Consider the following 12,802-nt stretch of genomic DNA (forward strand, 5'->3'; position numbering starts at 1 on the left):
GAGTATCACAAAAAAAAGTTAATCTCATATTTGTAATTTCATTTCAGTTTATCAAGGGTTCTATATTAATATAATTGATTCAAAATTGTGTTTATCGCCATCTTGTAGACAAGTGCAAAATTGTCTCATTCATTTCTAGAAATCCAGATGTGAATAATTGCATGTCTGCTTATAAATTTAACATTTACTGATAAGCACCACTGATAATCATTACTTATGTATGTAGACATGATATTTTGCCAACAAGTGAATAGATATGGGCCAAAAATGCAGCGTGGGCAAGTGTTTTACTTCCTTGGTTTCTGAATGCTGGTCAATGTTTGTTAGAACTATATACAGAGGCATGCAAAAGTTTGGGCACCCCTGGTCAAAATTTCTGTTACTGTGAATAGCTAAGCGAGTAAAAGATGAACTGATTTCCAAAAGGCATAAAGTTAAAGATGGCACATTTCTTTAATATTTTAAGCAAGAGAACTTTTTTATTTCCATCTTTTACAGTTTCAAAATAACAAAAAAGGAAAAGGGCCCGAAGCAAAACTTTGGGCACCCTGCATGGCAGTACTTAGTAACACCCCCTTCGGCAAGTGTTCACAGCTTGTAAATGCTTTCTGTAGCCAGCTAGGAGTCTTTCAGTTCTTGTTTGGGGGATTTTCGCCCATTCTTCCTTGCAAAAAGCTTCTAGTCCTGTGAGATTCTTGGGCTGTCTTGCATGCACTGCTCTTTTGAGGTCTATCCACAGATTCTCAATGATGTTTAGGTCAGGGGACTGTGAGGCTAATGACAAAACCTTCAGCTTGCGCCTCTTGAGGTAGTCCATTGTGGATTTTGAGGTGCGTTTAGGTTCATCATCCTGTTCATTAGAAACCATCCTCTTTTTATCTTCGGCTTTTTTTTTACAGTGTGATGTTTGCTTCCAGAATTTGCGGGTATTTAATTGAATTCATTCTTCCCTCTCCCAGTAAATGTTCCCCGTGCCACTGGCTGCAACACAAGCCCAAAGCATGATCGATACACCCCCCCCCCCCCCCGCTTAATAGTTGGAGAGGGGCTCTTTTCATGAAATTCTGCACCTTTATTTCTCCAAACATACCTTTGCTCATTGCGGCCAAAAAGTTCTATTTTAACCTCCATCGGTCCACAGGACTTGTTTCCAAAATGTATCAGGCTTGTTTAGATGTTCCTTTGAACCTTTTGAATTGAACTTTTTGTCCGCATCCACATTTGCAGCTAGTCAATAGCATCTTCCAGCCAACATTGATCTAAGCTCTCAGTTCAATTCTGAGAGAGCCCTGCATTGATGAAGGTACTGCCTTTCAGTCAAGATGACATCTTATCTACTGCCTCAGCAATCATGTGGAAATATTTCAATTCTTCCCCCCGTGATATGCCTATTAGTCAAACCAAAATACTAAGTTTGATTATCCAGCCAATTATTTAATTCATTTACGTGACCCTATTGTGTACAAAGTGGCTCTGACCCTCACTACCTTCTTACAGCCACTACAATTCAAGTACTTCTTTGGTTGTGAAAAACTTAGCAAGATGTAATATAAAGCCAGTTCATTCTTTTCCTTTGGAAAATAAAAAACATGGTTAGCCATTAAAATGTCTCAACAACATTTAGCAAAATAGCTATTGTGCTAAAGCAGAATTAAATTAATTGCACATGAATGCAACATTCTCTGGATGCTTGCTTAAGGACCAGAACAGATATATATTTGTACAGGTAATATATTTTAACCAGATGCAATGATGAAAATCTGCTTGAGAGAAATGGTATTTCGATGGCAGAATAATGCAACAGAACAACTAGATGGTAATCTTGGTCAGCATGGACCAGTTGGGCTATATGACTCTATAACTGAGACATTTTTAAAAATCCTCTAAGTTCATCAAACTACCCCAACATCAACACTGTGGCTTATTTATAAGTATTACACTTATTCATTCACATTTAATAGCTGCTCATGCTGAAAGCATCTGTGCAAAACATACAGTACTGTACAAACATGGTAGGTGTGTGTATATTATATATATAAAATATACTTCCAACAGCGGAAGGGAAAATGGATCAGCCATGATGAAATGACAGAGCAGACTCTTAAATCTTAAAGCCCGTGGATTCTGTAATAATTGGGAGTTAATACTAAGATCAAAACTTAAGTGTTGTAAAGCGTATCAGGAAATATATATTAAAGTAAACTGAGTTGAGTTGGAATAAAGATTATGCATGATCTGGCTAAATGGGGCAACAGATTTGGGGTATTGAATTACCTACTCTTTTCCTGCCCTTCCACTTTCACATTCAATTCTAGTACTGTGACTGTAACATACAAAACTTATTTGCATTCGATAGCAAACATCAGACTTTGCAGCATTAGTAATCAATGCAAACATACTACTAATTAATTTTGTTTTTCTTGCAAATGTGCCATGGACAATTCTGATTTGATGGAGACAGACGTGAAACCACAGAGGAACATCTGGAGAAATTTCTGAAACGCCAGTTCGCTGCCGTTGTTACTGCGCGATCAAGAAACCTCTCCGGAGGGAAGGCCCCAAAATCCCCGGCTTTGCCTGCTGCTGGCAACTGAGATTGAGGTCGAATCGTTCGGATAGAGATGGTGCTCAGTACTCTGTGTCGGAGGGCTGATCGGAGGCTCGAAGTTTTCGGATGACTCAGAGTCCGACTGTGGTCGGGCATGGCAGGGAGAGTTTTCTTCCTTCTCCTGTCTGTGTGAGATGTGGGACATTTGAGAGACTTTGAACTTTTTACTGTGCCATGGACTGTTCTTCATCAAGTTATGGTATTGTTGCACTGTTGTAACTATATGTTATAATTATGTGGTTTTGTTAGTTTTTTCAGTCTTGGTTTGTCCTGTGTTTTGTGATATCACACTGGAGGAAATATTGTATCATTTCTTAATGCATGCATTACTAAATGACAATAAAAGAGGACTGTGTGTCTTCATAATCTAATCTAAAATGTATTAATGTAAATTTTGACATTTTGGAACATTGAACTTGAAGGCAGAGTTCAGGGTTAACGGCTAGCTTCTTAGTAGTGTGGAGGAACAGAGGGATCTTGGGGACCAAGTTCATAGATACCTCAAAGTTGCCACACAGTTGATAAGATGCGTGGTGTGTTGGCCTTTGCTAATAAAGGGACTAAGTTCAAGAGCTGTGACACAATGTTGCAGCTCTATAAAACTCTGATTAGAGCACTCTTGGAATATCGAGTTCAGTTCTGGTCACCTGATTACAAGAAGGATATGGAAGCATTAGAGGATGGAGTAGAGATTTACCAGGATGCTGCTTAGATTAGAGAACATTCATATGAGAAAAGGTTGAGCAAGCTTGGGCTTTTCTCTCTAGAGCAAAGGATGCTGAGAGGTGGCTTGATGAAGGTAGAAAGATGATAAGAGGCATTGATAGAGTGGACAGCTGGTTCCTCTTTCCATGGTGGAATTTGCTAATACAAGAGAGCAAAATTTTAAGCTGATTGGAGGTTTTTACACAGAAAGTAGTGGGTTCATGGAAAGTCCGGATTGGTGGTAGAGGTAGATATAAGTAGGGTCATTTAAGAGACTCTTAGATATGCACGTGGATGAAAGAAAGATAGAGGGGTATGCAGGAGTGTTAGATTGATCTTGGAGTAGGTTAGAAAGTCAGCACAAAATCATAGGCTGAAGGACCTGTATTGTGCTGTACTATATTGTTCTATGTTACTGATCATATTGTCCACTGTCTCTTGTCAGGCTTTATTTCCCAGTTGTAAAATCTGCAAATCCTTTTATTGCTATTTATTTTGGACCAAGATTTTGAAATATAAACACATAACAAGTCTCTCTGGAATTTATTTCTTCAAATACAGTTTAGAAAAATCCTGTCTTTAAAAAGATGAAAAATAAGTTCACTTAGTCTTACGTTCATATTTAATTAAATTTCCTTTGCCCTTCTTTACCAAACCACATGTCATTTTCATCATTAGTGGCACCTTTCTATATACTCATTGGAGACATCCAAACATATCAGCGCAAAGAGTGAGCATTCTTACAAGTCTGAACTTCTACCGAGAGAGGTCTTATGACCACCTCCATTCTTCCCCTTCATCTATGGAAAAGTACATTGGTGTTGATCAACATTTGTGATTGTTTTACAGACTTGGAATCTTTCCACTGGATCGTTAAGTTTTTATCTACACATTTTTAATACATAGTGGCAAATTGTACTGATGCACCAAACCATTGTTTCTGAAAATGTTGTTAAGTTGCAAAAGAAACATTTTGAAGAACAGCACATTACATAGGGTAAAATATTATTCCTTCTGGTATAAGACATGAAAAATTATTTCTATCAAGATTGTGCACCTTTTGGTATTAGTTAGTACTTAGTACATTATAATTTGATTTAGAATCCACATCATCCTTACTGTGCAAAATTAAAGTTTTTGTAGTCCTTTTCAAGTCCTCTGCTTGTTCAGCAAACATTGCTGCAGAATATCTTACAAGGCAGTTTCAAAACAATTGAGAAACAATACTTAGTTAAAATGCCTTATCTGTTACTCACGTTAGTGTAGGAATGATTCCACATTAACACAATTTTGAAAATATATGTACTACAGAATTCAGTAATATATGATAATAGAGCTAACACCTGCAAGGGGACAGGTGCTGTGTGAACATTTTCACATTGCATAAGAATGTCATTAAAGCTTAACAGTGAATTTGAATACATTCAGGATTCAGTCTTACAACAACAGAACATCATCTTGCCATCTTCAGCTGCTTTCATCCTCCCTCACAGAAGGCTTCTCACCAGGCTGTCCCTGGCAGAAATAATGTGCAATACAATTGAAATGCTGGGCAAGACCCAAAAGGCTTATTTTTATTTTGTCACCAGGTGGCAACAATATAGTTTCAACTGAAGAGTCCTTTTCTCTTTTTTGCATTCTTTACAGCAGTATGAGAGAGTTCCTGTGATTTTGAAGACCCAAACCACTCTGGGAGTTTTCTCTTTGTTGACTGACTGCAGGTCTGGAAGAAAATAAAATTGTGCGAAGTATTATTAAATGTCAGGTTTCAGCCTGAAGCAATAACTGTTCTTTTTTTCTGTAGATGCTGCCTGGCCTGCTGAGCTCCTCCAGCATTGTGTGTTAAATGTCAATGGTACAGTTTGGGTCTCTCACAGCATCCCAAGCTGGATGACACAGCAAAAATCTGCCACAGGCCCAATGACACTGTACACTCCATTCATCATTGTAATCTTATCAAGCATGCTATATCTTTTCAATTAATAATTCTATCTGCATGTACAGTAATAGTCAACCATCAAGAACCTCTATGATTATAGAACAGCTTACATCAAGTACAGAAGACATTATCACAGCAGATAGCAACCATGAAATGCCAGTAAGATTCTGGCTTATCTAAATGTAACTTCAGTGCTACATTTTTGCCTGTCCCTAATAACCTTGCGTTCCACTGCTTAGCAAGAATCTATCCAACTCTATCCTTAAGTTATTCAAAGACTCTACTTCAGCATCCTTTTTGAGAAAGAGAACTCCAGTGCACGGGTCACGGAGTGTTGCAGGGGGTTGTAGACTAAGCCAGCTGTTTAAGCAGATTAGAAGTAAGTGCAGAGGAGATGAAGGGTTAGTTTTTTTTTAAATACATAGAGAGTGGTAGGTTCCTGGAACGCACTGTTGCGGTTGATGGTTGAGGTTGGTACAACAGGGACATTAAAAAGACTCTTAACCAGTGAGCCTTACTTCAGTGGTTGGTAAGTTGATGGAAAAGATCCTGAGCGACAGGATTTATGAATATTTGGAGAGGTATAATATGATTAGGAATAGTCAGCATGGCTTTGTCAAAGGCAGGTCGTGCCTTACGAGCCTGATTGAATTTTTTGAGGATGTGACTAAACACATTGATGAAGGAAGAGCAGTAGATGTAGTGTATATGGATTTCAGTAAGGCATTTGGTAAGGTACCCCATGCAAGGCTTATTGAGAAAGTAAGGAGGCATGGGATCCAAGCGGACATTGCTTTGTGGATCCGGAACTGGCTTGCCCACAGAAAACAAAAAGTGGTTGTAGACAGGTCATTTTCTGCATGGAGGTTGGTGACTAGTGGTGTGCCTCAGGGATCTGCTCTGGGACCCTTACTCTTTGTGATTTTTATAAATGACCTGGATGAGGAAGTGGAGGGATGGGTTAAAAAATCTGTTGATGACACAAAGGTTGGAGGTGTTGTGGATAGTGTGGAGGGCTGTCAGAGGTTACAGCGGGACATTGATAGGATGCAAAACTGGGCTGAGAAGTGGCAGATGGAGTTCAACCCAGATAAGTGTGAAGTAGTTCATTTTGGTAGGTCAAATATACTGGCAGAACATAATATTAATGGTAAGACTCTTGGTAGTGTGGAGGATCAGAGGGATCTTGGGGTCTGAGTCCATAGGATGCTCAAACCAGCTGCGCAGGTTGAGTCTGTAGTTAAGAAGGCATACGGTGTATTGGCTTTCATCAATCGTGGAATTGAATTTAGGAACCGAGAGGTAATGTTGCAGCTATATAGGACCCTGGTCAGACCCCACTTGGAGTACTGTGCTCAGTTCTGGTTGCCTCACTACAGGAAGGATGTGGAAGCCATAGAAAAGGTGCAGAGGAGATTTACAAGGACGTTGCCTGGATCGGGGAGCATGCCTTATGAAAACAGCTTGAGTGAACTCGGCCTTTTCTCTTGGAGCGACGGAGGATGAGAGGTGACCTGATAGAGGCGTATAAGATGATGAGAGGCATTGATCGTCTGGATAGTCAGAGTTTTTTTCCCCCGGGGCTGAAATGCTTGCCACAAGAGGACACAGGTTTAAGGTGCTGGGGAGTAGGTACAGAGGAGATATCAGGGGTAAGTTTTTTACTCAGAGACTGGTGAATGCGTGGAATAGGCTGCCGGCAATGGTGGTGGAGGCGGATACGATAGGGTCTTTTAAGAGACTTTCGAATAGGTACATGGAGCTTAGAATAATAGAGGGCTGTGGGTAAGCCTAGTAATTTCTAAGATAGGGACATGTTCAGCACAACTTTGTGAGCCGAAGGGCCTGTATTGTGCTGTAGGTTTTCTATGTTTCTATGTTAACCAGGCACATGAACTTAAGGAAAATGTAGAGCTATTGCTTAAGTAGGAGGGAAGGAATAGAGTGATTGTAGAATAGGTCTATATTCTGTATATTGGCACATCTTGGGCCGAAGGACCTGTACTGCGTTCTACGGTTAGATGTTCAAGGTGCAGTATCTTAAGAAAGTGGCATTCATCACTAAGGACCCTTACCATCCAGGACATACTCTCTTCACATTACTACCATTTGGGAGGAGGTACAGGAGCTTAAAGATGCACACACCAACAATTCATGAACAGCTTCTCACCCTCCATCATCAGATTTCTAAACAGTCCATGAATGCATGAACACCACTTCATTATTCATTGTTTTTGCACAATTTATTTCTCATGCCTTTGCATTGTACTGCTGCCCCAAAACAAAAAAAATGTTACATTACATAGGACAGTGATAATAAATCTGATTCCAGAGACTTAAAATCCCAAAGTTTTACTTTCTCTTAAACCGACCACCCTTAGTTTTAGGTCACCCTTGTTCAAGATCCTTCTGTAAAAAGAAACATACTCTCCACATCCATCCCATCAAGGCCCATGAGGAACTCCCCAACAAACAGTTAAAATAATTAACAATTGGCAAGAGCATTCACAATAATTTCAAAAAGCAAATAAACTATACAACAAAAAGATCCAATTAACCTGTAAGCATTTTCAAACACTGAATAGCAAATAATATTTCAATTATTAATCTAGGTAACAGACTGCAGAAATATCAATAATTAAGATATAAACTTTTATGCTACAAACTGCTAACAATTTATGAGACTACTATTAACCACACTTTATATACCGACTTTGCAATGACATTTCAAGAACCGGCCTTTTATCATCATGTCTGTGCCTTTTCCAATTACCCAGCACCATTGCTAGTTACTGAATGTTGATTCATGGTTCCATCTCAGAGTCAAGTTTAATACCACTGGCATACAATATGTCGTGAAATTTGATGTTCTGTGACAACAGTATATTGCAATACATAAAAAAATCATAAATTACAATAAGACATACTATCTTACTGTAATAAGAAAATTGGAGGTGCCAGTTGGCTCAGTCAGTGTTTTCTGAATCTTTAAACAGTATAACGGTAAACAATGAATGAAGAATGTACTGAAAAATTATTCTGAGATATTACTAAGCTGTTTTTCCCCAATCTTATGCATGAACTTAATTAAGAATAACAATGGGCTACATGAATCACAATAGCCTTCGCTTCTTGAAAGGTCTGGAATTTGGATAACCTCCTTAAGGTTATGGTAGAGATAATAATCATTTTCCTTTCTTCAGCCGTTCTTTGTTTTTAAGGCAAAACCATTTTTTATTATAGAAACAAGGACATCTAAACTGTGCCATCTAAACTGATAGGAAGATAGGCAAAATCATGAGAGCGTAATGAGACCAACACATATTCCACTCTCCCCTCCTACCCCTCCTCATAGTCCCCCACCCTGCTCTCATGACTATACCCCTTCCCCACACGAAACCACCACGGTGGGCTTCACAGCTGAACAGGTGAGAAGACAGCTGAAACATCTCAACCTAAGCAAGGCTGCAGGACCGGATGGTGTCAGTACCAGGGTGCTCAAAGCCTGTGCCCCTCAGCTACGTGGAGTACTTAGCCATGGTATCCAACTTGAGCCTGAGGCTCTGGAGGGTCCTGCCTCGTCCCTGTGCCGAAGACGCCGCGCCCCAGCGGCCTCAATGACAGCAGACCAGTGGCATTGACCTCCCACATCATGAAGACCCTGGAGAGACTTGTTCTGGAGCTGCTGCGGCCTATGGTCAGGCCACTCTCCAGTTCGCCTACCAGCCCCGACTAGGAGTTGAGGATGCCATCATCCACCTGCTGAACCGTGTCTACGCCCACCTGGACAAGCCAGCGAGCACTGTGAGGGTCATGTTTTTTGACTTCTCCAGTGCGTTCAACACCATCCGCCCTGCTCTGCTGGGGGAGAAGCTGACAGCAATGCAGGTGGATGCTTCCCTGGTGTCATGGATTCTTGATTACCTGACTGGCAGACCACAGTATGTGTGCTTGCAACACTGTGTGTCCAACAGAGTGATCAGCAGCACTGGGGCTCCACAGGAGACTGTCTTGTCTCCCTTTCTCTTCACCATTTACACCTCGGACTTCAACTACTGCACAGAGTCTTGTCATCTTCAGAAGTTTTTTGATGACTCTGCCATAGTTGGATGCATCAGCAAGGGAGATGAGGCTGAGTACAGGGCTACAGTAGGAAACTTTGTCACGTGGTGTGAGCAGAATTATCTGCAGCTTAATGTGAAAAAGACTAAGGAGCTGGTGGTAGACCTGAGGAGCGCTAAGGTACCGGTGACCCCTATTTCCATCCAAGGGGTCAGTGTGGACATAGTGGAGGATTACAAATACCTGGGGATACGAATTGACAATAAACTGGACTGGTCAAAGAACACTGAGGTTGTCTACAAGAAGGGTCAGAGCCATCTCTATTTCCTGAGGAGACTGAGGTCCTTTAACGTCTGCCGGACGATGCTGAGGATGTTCTACAAGTCTGTGGTGGCCAGTGCTATCATGTTTGCTGTTGTGTGCTGGGGCAGCAGGCTGAGGGTAGCAGACACCAACAGAATCAACAAACTCATTCATAAGCCCAGTGATGTTGTGGGGATGGAACTGGACTCTCTCACGGTAGTGTCTGAAAAGAGGATGCTGTCCAAGTTGCATGTCATCTTGGACAATGTCTCCCATCCACTACATAATATACTGGGTGGGCACAGGAGTACATTCAGCCAGAGACTCATTCCACGGAGATGCAACACAGAACGTCACAGGAAGTCATTCCTGCCTGTGGCCATCAAACTTTACAACTCCTCCTTTGGAAGGTCGGACACCCTGAGCCAATAGGCTGGTCCTGGACTTATTTCATAATTTACTGGCATAATTTACATATTACTATTTAACTATTTATGGTTTTATTACTATTTATTATTTATGGTTCAACTGTAACGAAAACCAATTTCCCTCGGGATCAATAAAGTATGACTATGACTATGACTATAAATCATTGTACAATGACTATGACAACTGACCATCAACCAAAATGAAATGAATATATATACTGTGGCCAGGTATGAATTTAAATTTAATTGGTCTGGTCAATTTTGTGTTGTCAAGATACACATCAATAACAAACTATAGGGTGCCAAGTAGCATTGTCGTTAGCGCGACACTATTATAGCTCGTGCTGTTGGAGTTCAGAGTTCAATCCCGTATCCTTTATAAGGAGGTTACACATCTTTTCCATGGAATGCGTGGGTTTCCTCCAGGTACTCCTATTTTCTCCCATATTCCAGAGATGTACTGCTTGGTAGGTTAATTAGTCATTGTAAATTGTCCCATGATTAGGCAGGGGTTAGATTTGTAGGACTGGAAGGCCCTATTCTGTGCTGTATTGCTAAATAAATAAAATAAATGGTGGATCAAAAGCACAACCAATCAATGAGTATAATTTTGAGAAAGGAGCCTGCAAACCCTAGCTAGCCAGTGACATTCTTAGACATTAATTCTAAAACTAACTAATATCCCTGAAAATTCTGCGCAGACAAGGAGGGCTAAGACCATAAGACATAGGAGCAAAAGTAGGTCATCAACCCATCAAGGCTGCTCAGGTATTCCATCATGGCTGCTGTTAGCCTTCTCAACGCCATTCCTCTGCCTTCTCCCTACATCTTTCAACAGCGTGACTAATCAAAAACCTAACAACCTCCACCTTAAATATAGCCAATGACTTGGCCTCCACAGCCCTCCATGGCAATGAATTCCACAGATACACTGCCCTCTAGCTAGAGAAATTCCTCCTCATCTCTGTTCTAAACATCTATTCTGAACTGTATCCTCTGGTCCTAGACTCAGCCACTATTGGAAACATTCTCTCCACATCCACTCTTTCTCGGCCTTTCAATATTCGATAGAATGGTGGGGAGGGCGGAATCGCATTAAAACCTAACTCTAGCGAGTACAGGCCCAGAGCCATTACAGATAAGGCCCAAAACTGTTCACAATATTCCAATCATGGTCTCACCAATATCTTATAAAGCCTCTGCATCATATCCTTGCTTTTATATTCTAGTCCTCTAACTGGTCATGTTTCTGTGCTGTAAGAAAGTATGACTATAATATATAATATGATACTGGTTTTACTGTTGTTGCCCTTTTGTACCCTGGATTTCAATTCACATGCTTTATTTGTAATATCCAAGAAATATGATGATACCAAAAATTTAAGATGCACAAAAGCATAGCGCAGGTTGAAGCATCGGGAATAGGTTAATCTGACCAGTAAAATGTCACTTGAACCAAATAAACAGTCTGATTTGGCCTCACCTCTGATTGTGGATCATCAAATAAATCCCTGACAGAAGCATCAATCAACGGATCATTCCAGGATGCAAAACTCACAGAGGATATGCTTTTCTGACCATTTCCAGCAGTTTGATTTTGACAGCAAGTTGTCACTTCTGGTTTTTCTGTGTCTATTTGCTTCTCCTATAGAGAGATAAAAATAATTAGAGAACCACTAGCAATATCTGCTGCACACAGCATCTTTTAATGATTCATACCATGTAAAGAATTTGCTAATTTAGCACAGATACAGCAGAATGCACTGTTTTTTTATATATCAATATAAACTTTATTCATAATTTTAAAAATTACATTACATTCCTTAAAACCAATAGGACTGTTGACACTCGTGGCCCGTCGGGGTGGTGCTACAATACTTGAGTGAGCTTCTGTGTACTGTGAAATAAACAATACCGATGGCATCCATGTGGAAGGTACTTCAAGGCACTTCTACCATTTTATCATAACTGAGCACGTTCAATTTATGACTGCTTCCTTCACCGTATCCCAAGCAAAGGTCAAGGATAGGAAAAGCAAATTACTGATTAAACTGAAAAATCCTTGATTGCAAATGGACACAGAGCACCCTTCTCCAAATAATTATTTGAGAAAATTAATACAGTTTCTATCTGTGCTGCTGAGTATTTGCAAAGAGCTAATCCCTCATTTTAAAAAAATCTTCATTCCAGGAAGGAAGAGAGGAAAAAAAATGTGAAGACAAGTCATCTCAGGCAGTTCTTAGAAGTCTATGCTTGGTTAGTTACATAGCAACATTAGTAGCCAACTCAAATTCAGATCCTCCTGAGATTAATATATGGGATGGTAGACAATAACAAAGCACTACATTGACTACGTACATGAGAAATAAATAAATATAAAACAAAAACATGATACACAGCATAAAAATGAGAAAGACATATAGATAATCATATTCAAATAGGAATACAAATCATTTGATAAACACACATACACAAAATGTGACGATGGGGTGAGAAAAGAGGCACTGGAAAGATAACATGCTCTCTACCTTGTCCTTTTATTGACTATCATCTCACTAATTAGTGCATGAACCCATTAAATGGTGACTGACTTAGAAAATATATTATAATCAGAAATCAGAATTATTATTATAGACATAAGACATGAAATTTGTTTTGCCACAGCAAAGACATAAAAGTCTATAAATAGCTAAAAAAAAAAGTACAAAGGAAAGGAATAACAAGATTATGTTCCTGGGCTATCCAGAAACCTAATAG

The 12,802-nt window shown here is 39.9% G+C and overlaps 1 protein-coding gene across 6 annotated transcripts in view; it reads right to left on the bottom strand.

Annotated features, from left to right (window-relative positions):
* Positions 1-3,794: 3,794 nt before the first annotated feature.
* The window catches only part of wrn (WRN RecQ like helicase), a 163,213-nt gene continuing 154,205 nt past the window's right edge, over positions 3,795-12,802 (bottom strand). For all 6 annotated transcript variants that reach the window (XM_063046789.1, XM_063046793.1, XM_063046788.1 and 3 more), the window contains exons 36-37: positions 11,529-11,690; positions 3,795-5,036 (exon numbers count right to left, since the gene is read on the bottom strand). In XM_063046789.1, the coding sequence (XP_062902859.1) occupies positions 4,920-5,036; positions 11,529-11,690 (279 nt within the window). In that variant the 3' untranslated portion in view covers positions 3,795-4,919. The remainder of the gene's footprint in view (positions 5,037-11,528; positions 11,691-12,802) is intronic.

The sequence above is a fragment of the Mobula hypostoma genome, chromosome 4 (genome assembly GCF_963921235.1).
Source record: "Mobula hypostoma chromosome 4, sMobHyp1.1, whole genome shotgun sequence".
Lineage (NCBI taxonomy): Eukaryota > Metazoa > Chordata > Chondrichthyes > Myliobatiformes > Myliobatidae > Mobula > Mobula hypostoma.